Source organism: Oryctolagus cuniculus, chromosome 6, assembly GCF_051225735.1.
Source record: "Oryctolagus cuniculus isolate XC-2025 breed Fujian yellow rabbit chromosome 6, ASM5122573v1, whole genome shotgun sequence".
Taxonomy (NCBI): Eukaryota; Metazoa; Chordata; class Mammalia; order Lagomorpha; family Leporidae; genus Oryctolagus; species Oryctolagus cuniculus.
In genome coordinates, this window is record NC_142872.1 from 150,566,318 (window position 1) to 150,580,146 (window position 13,829).

General features: G+C 44.4%; 1 protein-coding gene across 7 annotated transcripts in view; it reads right to left on the reverse strand.

The window, feature by feature from the left end:
- The window catches only part of TATDN1 (TatD DNase domain containing 1), a 42,922-nt gene that overhangs the window by 16,494 nt on the left and 12,599 nt on the right, over positions 1-13,829 (reverse strand). For 5 of the 7 annotated variants that reach the window (XR_016236599.1, XR_016236596.1, XR_016236597.1 and 2 more), the window contains exons 4-8: positions 11,716-11,779; positions 9,504-9,647; positions 9,360-9,402; positions 934-1,019; positions 803-843 (exon numbers count right to left, since the gene is read on the reverse strand). Coding sequence is in view for 3 of the 7 variants with exons in the window: in XM_002710766.6 (XP_002710812.2) it covers positions 803-843; positions 934-1,019; positions 9,360-9,402; positions 9,504-9,647; positions 11,716-11,779 (378 nt within the window). In the remaining 4 variants the exon portion in view is untranslated. Of the gene's footprint in view, positions 1-802; positions 844-933; positions 1,020-9,359; positions 9,403-9,503; positions 9,648-11,638; positions 11,780-13,829 lie in introns of all 7 variants that reach the window. The other 2 variants (XM_017341519.4, XM_070075476.2) reach the window with 2 other exon arrangements.

Below are 13,829 nucleotides of genomic sequence, written 5' to 3' on the forward strand. Positions count from 1 at the left end.
CCAAACTTGGGAGCAGAGACACCCACAAAACCCAACCTGGCAGCATCCACAGAGCAAGGGCACAGCGCTAGTTCTCCTTCCCTTGGCTACCTGAGTGTAACTGATTCTACACACCTGGGCTTCAGCTTTGGCGCTAGACCCAGTCTCTCCTGGAACTGTAGAGGAAAATCTGTGTGTTTGAGCACTGTTCTCAGAGGACTCTATCGTCCAAGAGACTCAAAATCACTGCTAAAGACAGCTAAGTGGGGGCAGATCACAGGTGTGGGACACCTCTAGATTGACAGTGGAAGTGACCCTGTGGGAGACGATTTAGAGTCGGACACAAACTGCAGAAAGAAGAATTAGTCTCCAGGCCCGAGGGATCGTAGTAAATTAATACAGCAGTCAAGAAGTAGGACAGCAGGCCTGAAACAAACGCTAAAAATATTTTAAAGTATTACAAAATTAGCTTCTGTTTTTCTTAGAATTTAAATTGAAGATCAAAACGGATTGACTGAGGGAAGAGACCAGAAGCAGAATATCACTCACAGTTAGAATATATAGAAGGAAATTCATGGGGTTTCTTGTGAACAGAATTCTGTATTCATTCTTGTACATTGAACAAAGGAACTGTAAAACACTCTAGTTTATGTTTGATTCACATCTGGCCTATAAACTCGACTGTAAATTTATATATCCTTCAAATAATGAGAGAAGAACCTCAATAACTTTACTGCTGACACCTGAATTATTTGAGAGGCCAACCTTAATAACCAAGGTGCTTTTGTGCATCACATAATAAAAATAACTATTTTATACTTACCACTCCGCCTACACACCGATCCCTGTTTCTTTTCATTATGTCTGTGAATTAAAAACAGAAGGATATTTAGCAAGTAGCTTGATTCCTATAAAATTCTGAAGTTTTAAAACAAGACGTTACTTTTAACTCACCTAAAAATTCAGCATGTGAGTTTCGACAATGAAGGAACATTGGCAATTTTGTTCGTTCTGACAATTCAAATTGTTTTTCAAAATATCTGCATAATACAAACATAATCATTAAACATTTATTTTAGCACAAGAAAGATAATTATGTTGATGTTTAAAAAATGTTTTATTTTCAACTACTTGAAAGAGAGCAAGGCTGGCGCCGTGGCTCACTAGGCTAATCCTCCATCTAGCGGTGCCGGCACACCGGGTTCTATTCCCGGTCAGGGCGCCGGATTCTTTCCCAGTTGCCCCTCTTCCAGGCCAGCTCTCTGCTGTGGCCCGGGAGTGCAGTGGAGGATGGCCCAAGTGCTTGGGCCCTGCACCCCATGGGAGACCAGGAGAGGCACCTGGCTCCTGCCTTCGGATCAGCGCGGTGTGCGGGCCGCAGCGCACCAGCCGTGGTGGCCATTGGAGGGTGAACCAACGGCAAAAGGAAGACCTTTCTCTCTGTCTCTCTCTCTCTCTCACTATCCACTCTGCCAGTCAAAAAAAAAAAAAAAAAAAAAAAAAGAGAGAGAGAGAGAGAGCAAGCGATCTCCCTTTTGCTGGTTCACTCCCCAAATCCTGCAGCAGCCAGGGCTGGGGCAGGCTGAGCCCAGGAGCCTGGAACTCCATCCAGGTCTCCCACGCAGGCGGTGGGGACCCGACCACGGAAGTCATCATCACTGCCTCCCAGGATGCGCGAGCAGGAAGCTGGATCGGAAGCACCACAGCCAGGACTCAAACCAGCACTCCAGTACAGAATGCAAGCATCCCAAGTGGAGGCTTAACCCGCTGCTCTGTCAGCACCCACCCTGGGGCTGGCACTGGTGTAGCAGGTAAAAGCCACTGCCTGCAGTGCCAGCATCCCATATGGACGCCCACTCAAGCCCTGGCTGCTCCACTTCCAATGCAGCTCCCTGCTAATGCGCCTGGGCAAGTAGCGGAAGATGATCCAAGTTCTTGGGCCCCTGCACTAGCATGAGAGACCCAAAGGACGCTCCTGGCTCCTGGCTTCCGACTGGCCTACCTCCAGCCATAGCCGCCATTTGGGGAGTGAACAAGCGGATAGAAGATCTCTTTCTTTCTCTGCCGGTGCCTCTCTGTAACTCTGCTTTTTAAATAAACAAATAAATCTGGGGGAAAAAAAAACTGCCCCAATTTTTTAAAATAAAACAATTTTGGCAGTCAGCACTGTGGCATAGCAGGTAACACCAGCATCCCAATGGGCACTGGTTCAAGTCTCGGCTACTCCACTTCCGATCTGGCTCCCAAGTAATGGCCTGGAAAAAGCAGCAGAAGAGGTCCAAGTGCTTAGGCCCCTGCTGCCCACGTGGGAGACCTGAAAGAAGCTCCTGGCTCCCAGTTTTGGATTGGCCTGTGGCCATTTGGGGACTGAACCAATGGGTGGAAGCTCTTTCTCTGTCTCCTCCTTTCTCTCTGTAACTCTTCAAATAAATACATCTTTTTTAAAAAAAAGAATCTTGTACTCTAGGAATTATAGTATGGAAATAGTAAATTCATGCATTAAAATCCATCAAGCTTAGCAGATGGCTTTTAAAAATTTCTTATTCATTTGAAAGATGAACAGAGACACAAAGATCTATATGCTGTTTCACTTCCCAAATGCCCACACCAGTCCAGGCTGAGCCAGGCCAAAGCTATGCACGTCACCGTGTGACTGGCAGGGACCCACCCACCTGAGCTCTCATCTACTGCCTCTCAGGTATGCGTTAGCGGCATGCGCATTAACAGGAAGCTGGAGTGGCAAGAGTCAGGACTGCAGGGGACACTCCTATGGGATGTGGGCATCCCAAGCAGAGGTCTAAATGCTGTGCCAAACGCCCACCACAGCAGAGGGCTTCTGGTTTTTTTGTTTGTTTGTTTGTTTGTTTTTTAAAGTAGTGCATTAAGAGTGTGTCCAGGGGCCAGCACTGTGGTGTAGCAGGTAAAGCTGCCACCTGCAGTGCCAGCATCCCATATGGGCGCCTGTTGGAAGTCCTGGCTGCTCTACTTCTGATCCAGCTCTCTGCTGTGGCCTGGGAAAGCAGTACAAGATGGCCCAAGTCCTTGGGCCCCTGTATCCACGTGGGAGACTCGGAAGAAGGTCCTGGTTCCTGGCTCCTGGCTTTGGGTCAACTCTGCTCTGGCTGTTACAGTCATTTGGGGAGTGAACCAGCAGATAGAAGACCTCTCTCTCTCTGGCTCTACCTCTCTCTCTAACTCTGTCTTCAAATAAATAAAATAAATTTTTATAAAAACAAAAAGATTTACATTTGGAGTGACAATGGATGTTCCCCCAAAGAGCTAATTTTAGCAAGCTTTCTAACCAAATGGAAATGAAATGGACACACATCCCATTACCCAAGGGACCTCATGCCTGTAGCATGTGTTGGTGATAGAGGACACCACTGCTGGCCCTTTGCTACAAGGGATTTGCAGAGTACAAACATGTGGGTGGGAGTCCACTCACTCAAGTGAGAAGTCAAAAGTCACACTGAGGGTTAGCTGCTTGCATTTTGCCACCTGTTTTTTTATGTGTTGTTACAAAAGAAGTGACTGCCACTGAGCAAAAAGGAAAAGGATCCCCCTAAAAACTAAACCCAACTATTTATTAATAAACAGCATGGGGCCAGCTCTGTGGCACAGCAAGTTAACGCCCTGGCCTGAAGCACCAGCATCCCATATGGGCACTGGTTCGACTCCCGGCTGCTCCACTTCTGATCCAGCTCTCTGCTATGGCCTGGGAAAGCAGTAGAAGATGGCTCAAGTCCTTGGGCCCCTGCACCTGTGTGGGAGACCTGGAAGAAGCTCCTGGCTCCTGGCTTCGGATCAGTGCAGCTTTGGCCATTGAGGCCAATTGGGGAGTGAACCATCAGATGGAAGACCTCTCTCTCTCTGCCTTTCTTCTCTCTGTGTAACTCTGACTTTCAAATAAATAAATCTTAAAAAAAAAAAAAAAACCAGCATAACAATGGAATTATGCTGCTTTTTCAAACAGTGAAAATAACATGATAAAATGACAGCCCTGAATATGTTAGAGTATTTTCTAAGGTTTTCCTAGGTGTCACATACAGTATCTCATTTGATCCTCAAAATAACCTTCGGATAGAACAAGAGCTGGTATCCGAGAGATATAGTACTTTGTCCAAGACCACAGTACACAACACACAACAAGGCAAACTGGGGACCAGAACTTCAGTGCTTTGATCACAAGTTCCAGCCCAAATGGCTAAAAAAAAAAAATTGTTATATTTGGAAGAAGCTTCTTCCTGGTCCCAGGAATATAATGGCAATATCCAGAGGATACAATGGATGGGATGTTCTATTTGTTTTCTCATTTTAACACAGTGCTTCCTCCTTGTTCTCAAATGGCCACGCAGGTTTAACCAAAACCAGAACCCCGTGGGACTTATTTTCTTAAATAAGTTTACCCCTCCTAGGTCCTTTGATTTGGCGGAACCACCTTTCTGTATTTACCTTAAGCCTCTTGTGCCACTGTTCCCTACATCTTCTCTTCTGATGCACAGGACTATCTTCCTGCAGTACCTCTTAGTACTCTCAAAACACCATATTTTAAAATTAGAAATGGAATGAAAATGCTAAATTTTAAAATTAGAAATAGCAATGCACTTCTTAAAGAAATAGTCTTCATAAAATTGGTGCCCCAATGTTTTTATTACCCAACGTCTGGGTTTTAAATCACCACTTTAGATTCTGCTGGACTAGAATAAGCAAAAACATTTTGTTTTAGTTAAGAAAGTACTTGGATTTTGCAGTGTAGGAAATATCAGTGAAAACCTGGAAGAAAAAGATTTTAAGAAATACTACTAGGCCTGTCCCTAACCTCTAATGTAATCCAAACGTTAGTAATTAAGTATGCACTCATGGTTAGGCGAACTTATTGTGCCAAGTCCAGCTTCTGGCTACATGCAGCAGGCAGGCCCGTGGCCCAAGCCACAAATTTACAGAATCTAATAGTTAGTTTGAAAATTAGCTTCCGATCACAGGGTAGGCAAAAGAACACTTTATGAAAACAACTGAAGTCTAGGCAATGTGTCCACAGAATTTTACATCATTTGAAAAAAGAAGGGTTCCCAGGCTCAAGCTAGTGAATGAAGTATTGGTTAGGAAGCCATGTAGCTGATTTATAGACTTTAATATAATATTAAACAATACAAGTTATAGTGGAGACTGGGTCTTTCTTAAGAGACTGTGCTGCCTGTTGTACTTATGCAGCAGACGGCTCCAGTGCTTGGGCCCCTGCACCCCGGCCCAGCCCCGGCTGTTCTGGCCATTTGGGGAGTGAACCAGCAGATGGAAGATCTTTCTCTTTCTTCTATTTGTTTTTCTGTCTCTCTGTGTAATTCTCACTTTCAAATAAATAAAAAAAAAATTTTTTTTTTTTTTGACAGGCAGAGTGGACAGTGAGAGAGAGACAGAAAGGTCTTCCTTTTGCCGTTGGTTCACCCTCCAATGGTCGCCGAGGCCGGCGTGCTGCAGCCAGTGCACCGCGCTGATCCGAAGCCAGGAGCCAGGTACTTATCCTGGTCTCCCATGTGGGTGCAGGGCCCAAGCACTTGGACCATCCTCCACTGCACTCCTGGGCCACAGCAGAGAGCTGGGCTGGAAGAGGGGCAACCGGGACAGAATCCGGCGCCCCAACCGAGACTAGAACCTGGTGTGCCGGTGCCGCAAGGCGGAGGATTAGCCTAGTGAGCCGCGGTAAATAAACAAATCTTAAAAAATAAAAATACAGGGTATGGCTTAAAGGATAAACTTTCCATGGCCAATCAGGCCTTTCCTGTGCTTTTACTCTTTGCTTCTCTTTTTTGTTTTTTAGAAGGTACTTTTCAAAAACCCTAAACAGAAACTGTAGCCAACATTTTCCTTTAGAATGGTAGAATTTCTCTGAGAGTAATATAAAAGTACTCATAATTTACTGAGTAGTTATTCTGGGGTAGGCATGACCCTGTGGCTTTATGTATCACAGGTTAAGAAAGAGTATTAGTGGCCGGCGCTGCGGCTCACTAGGCTAATCCTCTGCCTGTGGCACCAGCACCCCGAGTTCTAGTCCCGGTTGGGGCACCGGATTCTGTTCCGGTTGCTCCTCTTCCAGGCCAACTCTCTGCTGTGGCCCGGGAGTGCAGTGGAGGATGGCCCAAGTGCTTGGACCCTGCACCCCATGGGAGACCAGGAGGAAGCACCTGGCTCCTGGCTTCGGATCAGTGCAGTGCTCTGGCCGTGGCGGCCACTTGGGGGTGACCCAACAGAAAAAGGAAGACCTTTCTCTCTGTCTCTCTCTCTTTCACTGTCTAACTCTGCCTGTAAAGAAAAAAAAATTTAAAAAAGAGTATTAATCCCATTTTAAAGAAGTTTTTTTTTTATTTATTTTTATTTTTTTAACAGGCAGAGTGGACAGTGAGAGAGAGAGAGAGAGAAAGGTCTTACCTTTGCTGTTGGTTCACCTTCCAATGGCCGCCGCAGCCGGCGCACCACGCCTATCCGAAGGCAGGAGCCAGGAGCCAGGAGCCAAGTGCTTCTCCTGGTCTCCCATGGGGTGTAGGGCCCAAGCACTTAGGCCATCCTCCACTGCACTCTCTGGCCACAGCAGAGAGCTGGGCTGGAAGAGGGGCAACCGGGACAGAATCCAGTGCCCTGACCGGGACTAGAACCCGGTGTGCCGGCGCCGCTATGGGGAGGATTAGCCTAGTGAGCTGTGGCGCCGGCTTAAGAAGTTTTTTAAATTCCACAAAAATACTTAGGTTTTAAGTTAAGGCTGACAAATTTTCATTTTCAACCTGTAACACTGACCCATTGTGTGAGGACAGGAAGTGCAGCTAAAAGCTACTGGCAGAAGGTGGTGGGAAGTACCTGAGGACTGTGAGCTTCGGGGGTTTTTCAAAAGGCACCACTCTGCACATGGCTTCTCCAAGGAGTCTCACAACTCCCAAAACACAATACCCAATGTCCAGCAAGAGTAACATAGCTCTCGTCACTGACCCTAAGCTTTTTTTTTTTTTTTTTTTGACAGGCAGAGTGGACAGTGAGAGAGAGAGACAGAGAGAAAGGTCTTCCTTTGCCGTTGGTTCACCCTCCAATGGCCGCCGCGGCCGGCGCGCTGCGGCCGGCGCACCGCGCTGATCCGATGGCAGGAGCCAGGAGCCAGGTGCTTTTCCTGGTCTCCCATGGGGTGCAGGGCCCAAGCACCTGGGCCATCCTCCACTGCACTCCCTGGCCACAGCAGAGGGCTGGCCTGGAAGAGGGGCAACCGGGACAGAATCCGGCGCCCCGACCGGGACTAGAACCCGGTGTGCCGGCGCCGCTAGGCGAAGGATTAGCCTAGTGAGCCGCGGCGCCGGCCGACCCTAAGCTTTTAATATCCTTTGCTCTTAAATCATATCCCTGATAACTGAATTTAATTCATTCCCCTGGAATAGTTCATATAGGAACTACTTTGTTAAACAAATGAAAAAAAGCCTCTATCATGTAAAACTCAAGGCACATTTCTTTTTTGTTTTAGATTTATTCATTTATGTATTTGAATGGGAAAGAGAGAGAGAGAGAATGCCATCTTCCATCTGCTGGTTCACTCTCCAAATGGCTACAACAACTGTGACTGGGCCAGACTAAAGCCAGGAGCCCAGAATTCCACGCAGTTCTCCCATGTGGCAGGAAATAAAGTAGCTGAGCCATCATCTGCTGCTTCCCATGCAATTAGCAGGGAGCTGGGCTGGAATTAGAGCAGCCAAGACCCAAACCAGTCCTGACAGAGGACACAGGTGTCCCCAGCAGTGGTTTAACCTGCTGTGCCACGCCTGCCCTCATCCCATATTTCTACCATTAAAATCAAATTAGATGGTTAAGTAGTCAGGGAGCTATGTCCTTCCATCCTTATACAGACTTTTTTATTTAATGTTGTTTTCTAAGCACTTATTTATTTGTTTTTTGAAAGGCAGAGTGACAGAGAGAGGTATCTTCCATCCTCTGGTTCACTCCTCAAATGCCTGCAACAGCCAGAGCTGGACCAGGCTGAAACAGGTGCCAGGAACTCCTTTCAGGTAGCCACAAAGGTGGCAGGGCTCAAGTACTTGGGCCATCAACTGCTGCCTCCTCAGGCCAATAAGCAGGGAGCTGGATGAGAGGCAGGGCAGCTAGGGCTTGAACTGGCATTCTGACATAGGATGCCAATGCCGCAAGGTGGCCTATCCTGCTGTGCCACAATGCAGGGCCCCATTTAACTGGTTTTAAATGGGGCAGTTTTTAAAAATTAATTAATTAATTAATTTTATTTGAGAGGCAGAGAAACAGAGAGCTCCCATCTGCTGGTTCATTCCCCAAATGTCCACCACAGCTGGGGCTAGGCCAGGCTGAAGACAGGAGCTGGGAACCCAATCCAGGTCTCCCCGGTGAGCAGACCCGACTACATGAGCCAGCACCTGCTTCCTCCCAGAGTATGCATCAGCAGGAGAGAGGAACCAGGAGCCAGGACTCAAACCTAGACATTCCGTATCCGACAGGGGCATCCCAAGCAGCTTTTTAACTGCTGTGCCAAATGCCCCCTGCCCTTCACTTTGAAAATACACAGGGAAAAAGAAAAACATCCTGATGCTTAATCCAGTTACATTTTCTTTTTCTTTCTTTCTTTTTTTTTTTTTAAGATTTATTTATTTATCTGAGAGGCAGAGTTACAGAGGGAGGAAGAGACAACGAGAAAGAGAACTTCTACTTGCTGGTTTGCTCCCCAAATGGCCACAATGGCTGGATCTGAGCCTATCTGAAGCTGGGAACCAGGAGCTTCTTCCAGGTCCCTCACATGGGTGCTGGGGCCCAAGCGCTTGGGCCATCTTCCACTGTTTCCCAGGCCATTAGCAGAGAGCAGGATCAGAAGTGAAGCAGTCTGCACTCAAACCAGCATCCATATGGGATGCCGGCACCACAGGTGGAGGCTTAACCTACTACACTACAGTGCTGCCCCCCGCCCCTCCCCCCCAGTTACATTTTCAACTGATAAAAGCTATCTCAAAAATCACTGTTAGGGGCGGGCATTTGGCACAGCAGTTACTGCTGCTTGTGACACCAGTGTCTCACACAGAGTGCCAGCTTCACATTCTTGCTCCATTTGAGTCCAGCTTCCTGGTGGTGCACATTCTGGGAAGCAGCGGGTCATAGCTCAAGTACTTGAGTTCCTGCTACCACGGTGGGAGATCCAGAGTGAGTTCCGGGCTCCTGACGTGTCCTGGCCCAGCTCCAGCTGTTGTAGGCATCTGGGGAGTGAACCAGACAATGGAAGATCTTTCTCTCTCTCTCAAATAAAACTAAATGAATAAAGTCCTCCTACAAGAATCCTTTAAAAAAATCACTCTTAAGATTTTACATTAATTTCAAAAGTAAACGAACATCCTTACTTGAGCTGAGTCTCTTTGGGACAAAATTCCAGTCGGTCAAAATCTTTAAAAAAAAAAAAAAGACAAAAAAGAAAAAATACTCATGACTTGGATGAAATAAATCAGCTATTTTCAGTCACCCTTCGTGACTAGGCTGCCACTTACCAAGTCCACATTCACCTATGGCTACAACTTTTCCCTTATTGTTTTCAGCAAGATTTAGCAGCTCCGTTAAGTAAAGATCAGGGTTATTCTTTTCAAATTCATCACATCTTGTAGGATGACATCCAACTGTACTGAAAAACATATCTAACAAAAAAATGTCTCAGGGTTATTTCAAAATATTTTTCACTTTAATAAGCCAAAATGAAAGAATATCAAATAATTTCTGCTGATTTTTAACAATAACTGTATTGTTAACTACCAGAATTGTATTGTTAGTCAAATAAGAATGTTTGGAATATCTTGACAAGGTAGTATATGGATATGAAAACTGCCTTAAGGTGTTAATAAAATAATTAATTCAACTATTTCCAAAGCTTAGTATTTATTTAGCATCGCAGAATGGAAAATGAAAGTTTTTTGAAATGTCAATATCTAACTTTATATTTAATATTTACTATTCAAGTGACTGTCTTGATTCATGTATTTAATGTAACAGTTAAAACACATTCCCCAGGGTTGGCATTTAGCCTAGGGCTAGGTCACCTGCATGCAATATCAGTGGACCTAAGTTCAACACCCACCTCCGGCTCCTAACTCCAGCTTCCTGCTAATACAGTCCGTGGGAGGCAGTGGTGATGGCTCAAGTAATTGAGTTCCTGTCACTCACATGAGAGACTTGGTTTGTGTTCCCTGCTCCTAGCTTCAGCTCCTACCCAACCCTGGCCATGGGGGGTACTTGGGGAGTGAACCAGCATATGGGAGCTATTTCTCTCTCTCTTTGCTTCTCAAATAAATATTTTTTTTAACAATGCATTCCCTTTACAAGGTTAATAGTGGAGATAATTTAAAGAGGTGAAAAGGATTTGTTTTTCTAATGAAAAGTAAAGCTCATTTATTTGAAGGCCACACTTTGACAGTTTAATTGTATAGAACACAACTAAGAAGTCCAAAATGGTTTTCGACAGCCTTAGCAGGTACATGCACCTGAACCCAGGCTCTCATGTAGATGTTTACAACTGAAAAGAGGCAGTATTTTTAAAGTATGAGGACACAGGTAATTGGAGAGGAGTGAGAGTGGGCTGATAATGGAGATGGAGGAACTTTTAAAGAAGAGCTATTGGGGGAGAAAAAGGACGAGAGAAAATTTTTTTTTATATCTCAAAAACTCCTGGGAAGATGATTATTTTTATGTCTTCAGCGCTACCAAAGAGAAGGGTGAATTTTAGAAAGATTCCCATAAGAAATAGCTTTTAACAAGTTTTCACACACAAAGGAAATATACTAGTATTTGGAAAAAACGGTAACAGAATACCTGATTTCTCAGTGTGTAGCACATTAGTCATGCAAAGAAAAGTTAAATGAATGAACACCAGATAAATGAGGTGTTTTATCTAACTGATTTCTATAAAAATCAATTCTAAAACCTTTAAGATTTTACATATGTGTAAAATGTATGAATACAAAATGAGCATCTGAGGGATTATATATCATATCATTATTTGCATTCCTAGAGGTTTACAGTATCTGGTCAGCATAATAAATATTTAATAAAATGATCCTTCATAGCTTAAGTTAAAAAAACAGCAATATCCTATCTTTGACACATTATAATATATGTACAAATACTTCCACTTCAGGAATATCAAGGCTAAATTATATACCTGAGAAAATTAATTTTCATTCCTGGAAGTATTTTTTTTTTTTTTAATTTGTGAAGCAGAAAGGCAGAGAGACAGAGTTCCCTTTCACTGGTTCATCCCCAGTGCCTGCAGCAGCCAGCTCCTGAAGCCAGGAGCCAGGAACTCAACTCAGGTTTCCCATGTGGGTGCAGGGACCTAGTTACGTGCGCCATCACTGCTGCCTCCTAGGGTTTGCACTAGCAGGAAGCTGGAGCCAAGAACCAGAGCACAGACTCACACTCAGACACTCAGATGTGGGACGTGGGTATCCTGACCACAGTCTTAACCACTAAGCTCAACCTCCCACCTCATTCATTAATATCTGAAAATCATCTTCTAAAAGTATTAAGACAAGGTTTTATAAGACAGCTAATATGCCAGTGAGCACTCTGAATGTTGTCATCTTAATCATGTCTTACTGAAATCAATTTTCCTGTTGTTTCTACAGTATTGTACCTGATGCAGTTCTCAGAAAGACTTCTTCAAAATTACTTAATTCATAATGTTTTTTTGTAAAAATAATATGAAGATACCATTTGTTTGTGCCAAATGCAGTGCATCTTTACTGTCTTGTAGATTTCCACCTGTAATCATAAACTGAAATAGAAAAAAAACAAAATGACTTTAATAGGGCATCAAGAACAATTTCCCAAACACTCCTTCCACGGCTTCTTCCTTCCAGGAAATTTTTTTCCCTTGACTATCACATATTATCCTTCCTTTAAATTCAGCTCTGAGATCACCTGCCCAGCCATCTACACACATATGTACACATGTACATGCACACACACACACCCCCACAGTAGAATTTGCCACTGCTGCTGTCAAACGTATTTATAAGTCTGTCTTTCCTGTTAGACCCCGAGTTCCTTGAGGTCAGAGATTGCATGCTATAAACACTGAGTAACCGAAGACCTGAGAATTTAGATTGCTATCCAACTCAGTGAGTGCATCAACAGTACCGATGAATTATACAGCTCCCTAGGCGTGGGCCAGGAACTCCCAGGAGTTAGATGAGGTCAAACTATTTTCACAATAACACAAAGATGGCAACTGCCTTTTTACTCTCATTCTATCATAAATACACAGTGAGGTATTCCAGAGGTCACCTGATGTGCAATCACAACAGGTGGACTACAGCAACAAATACTAAAATTTAGCAGTCTCCTATTAACCCAAAAAACTGAGAAAATCTAAAACAATTCCTCTCATGTTATTAAATTTATTTTTGTTTTGGAAAATGCTTACTTTTTATAAAAATGTTATTTATGTTGGTCGTTTATTGTTATTTTTAAGTGAATTGATAATATTCTTTAAATTTCTCCTTTTTAAGCTATAGTCACATCAGTAGATAAAATGCACATAAACAAAAGCTTGTTGGGGGTTCTCAACAATATTAAAGAACGCGAAGGAGTTCAGAAAACCCAAAAAGTCTGAGAACTGCTGAGTTACCACCGTACAAGGGTGAACTCTGCAGGAAAATGTATGGGTGGTGGCAAACAAGCACGCTTCTGTGCAGACAGCCAGGGTCCCACCTGAAGGATGCAACGCCACCTCTGACCATCCAGCAGGGTGAAAACGTCACTAAAGGGCTGTGTGCCGATGTGGACTACCAGGCACTGCTGCCAAAGGGACACGCGCCTCTAAAGAAGGGGTGGGAGTACACGCGTGAATATTTTTCAAAGCATATTGAAGGGTCTCTGAGCTAAAATGACACGCTGATTCTAAGGTATCCTCCCACATATACCAAGGTGGAATTGCAAATGACAAAGGGAATTTCATACAGCAACTTAAATCCCTAATGCGATCAGACACTGAATATTTATTCAGGGAACAGCCCTAACTAAATCCTTGGCTGCTGTAAAATACAGGATATGAGATCATAATAAAAAGTATTGAAGAGTGGGCATTTGGGCTTACAGTTAGGCCCCCAGTTAGGATGCCCACACCCCACATTAGAGTGCCTGTGTTTAACAGCAACCCTGGCTCCTGTCTCCAGTTTCCTGTTCATGCATGCCCTGTGAAGCAATGGTGACTGCTCACCTTAGCTGGGTCCTCGCTACCCATGTGGGAAACTGGCTTAAGTTCCTGGCTTCCAGTTTTGGCCTGGCTCACCCCTGGCCAATACAGGAATTTGGAAGTGAATTAGCAGATAGGAGTTCTCCAAACAAAAGAACAACTTGAGAAAATTTATCATTAACTGGCATTATTTAATTCTTCAAAAGCAGACCAGTGGCTCACATCTAGTATTCAATTATGTAGAATAGTTCCTAATCAAGTCAACTTTTTACTTTACCTATAAATTTTTTTTCTTTAGATTTATTTATTTGATAGGCAGAGTTACAGAAGAGGAAGAGACACAGAGAGAGGTCTTCTATCCTCTGGTTTACTCCTCAAAAGACTACACCAACTGGAGCTGAGCCAATCTGAAGCCAGGAGCCAGGAGCTTCTTCCAGGTCTCCCATGTGGGTGCAGGGGCCCAAGCATTTAGGCCACATTCCACTGCTTTCTCAGGTGCTTTAGCAGGAAGCTGGATCCGAAGTGGAGCAGCCAGGACTTGAACTGGCACCCACATGAGATGCTGGCACTGCAGGTGGAGCCTTAACTTATTATGCCACAGCACTGGCCCCTACATTTTCTAACTAGT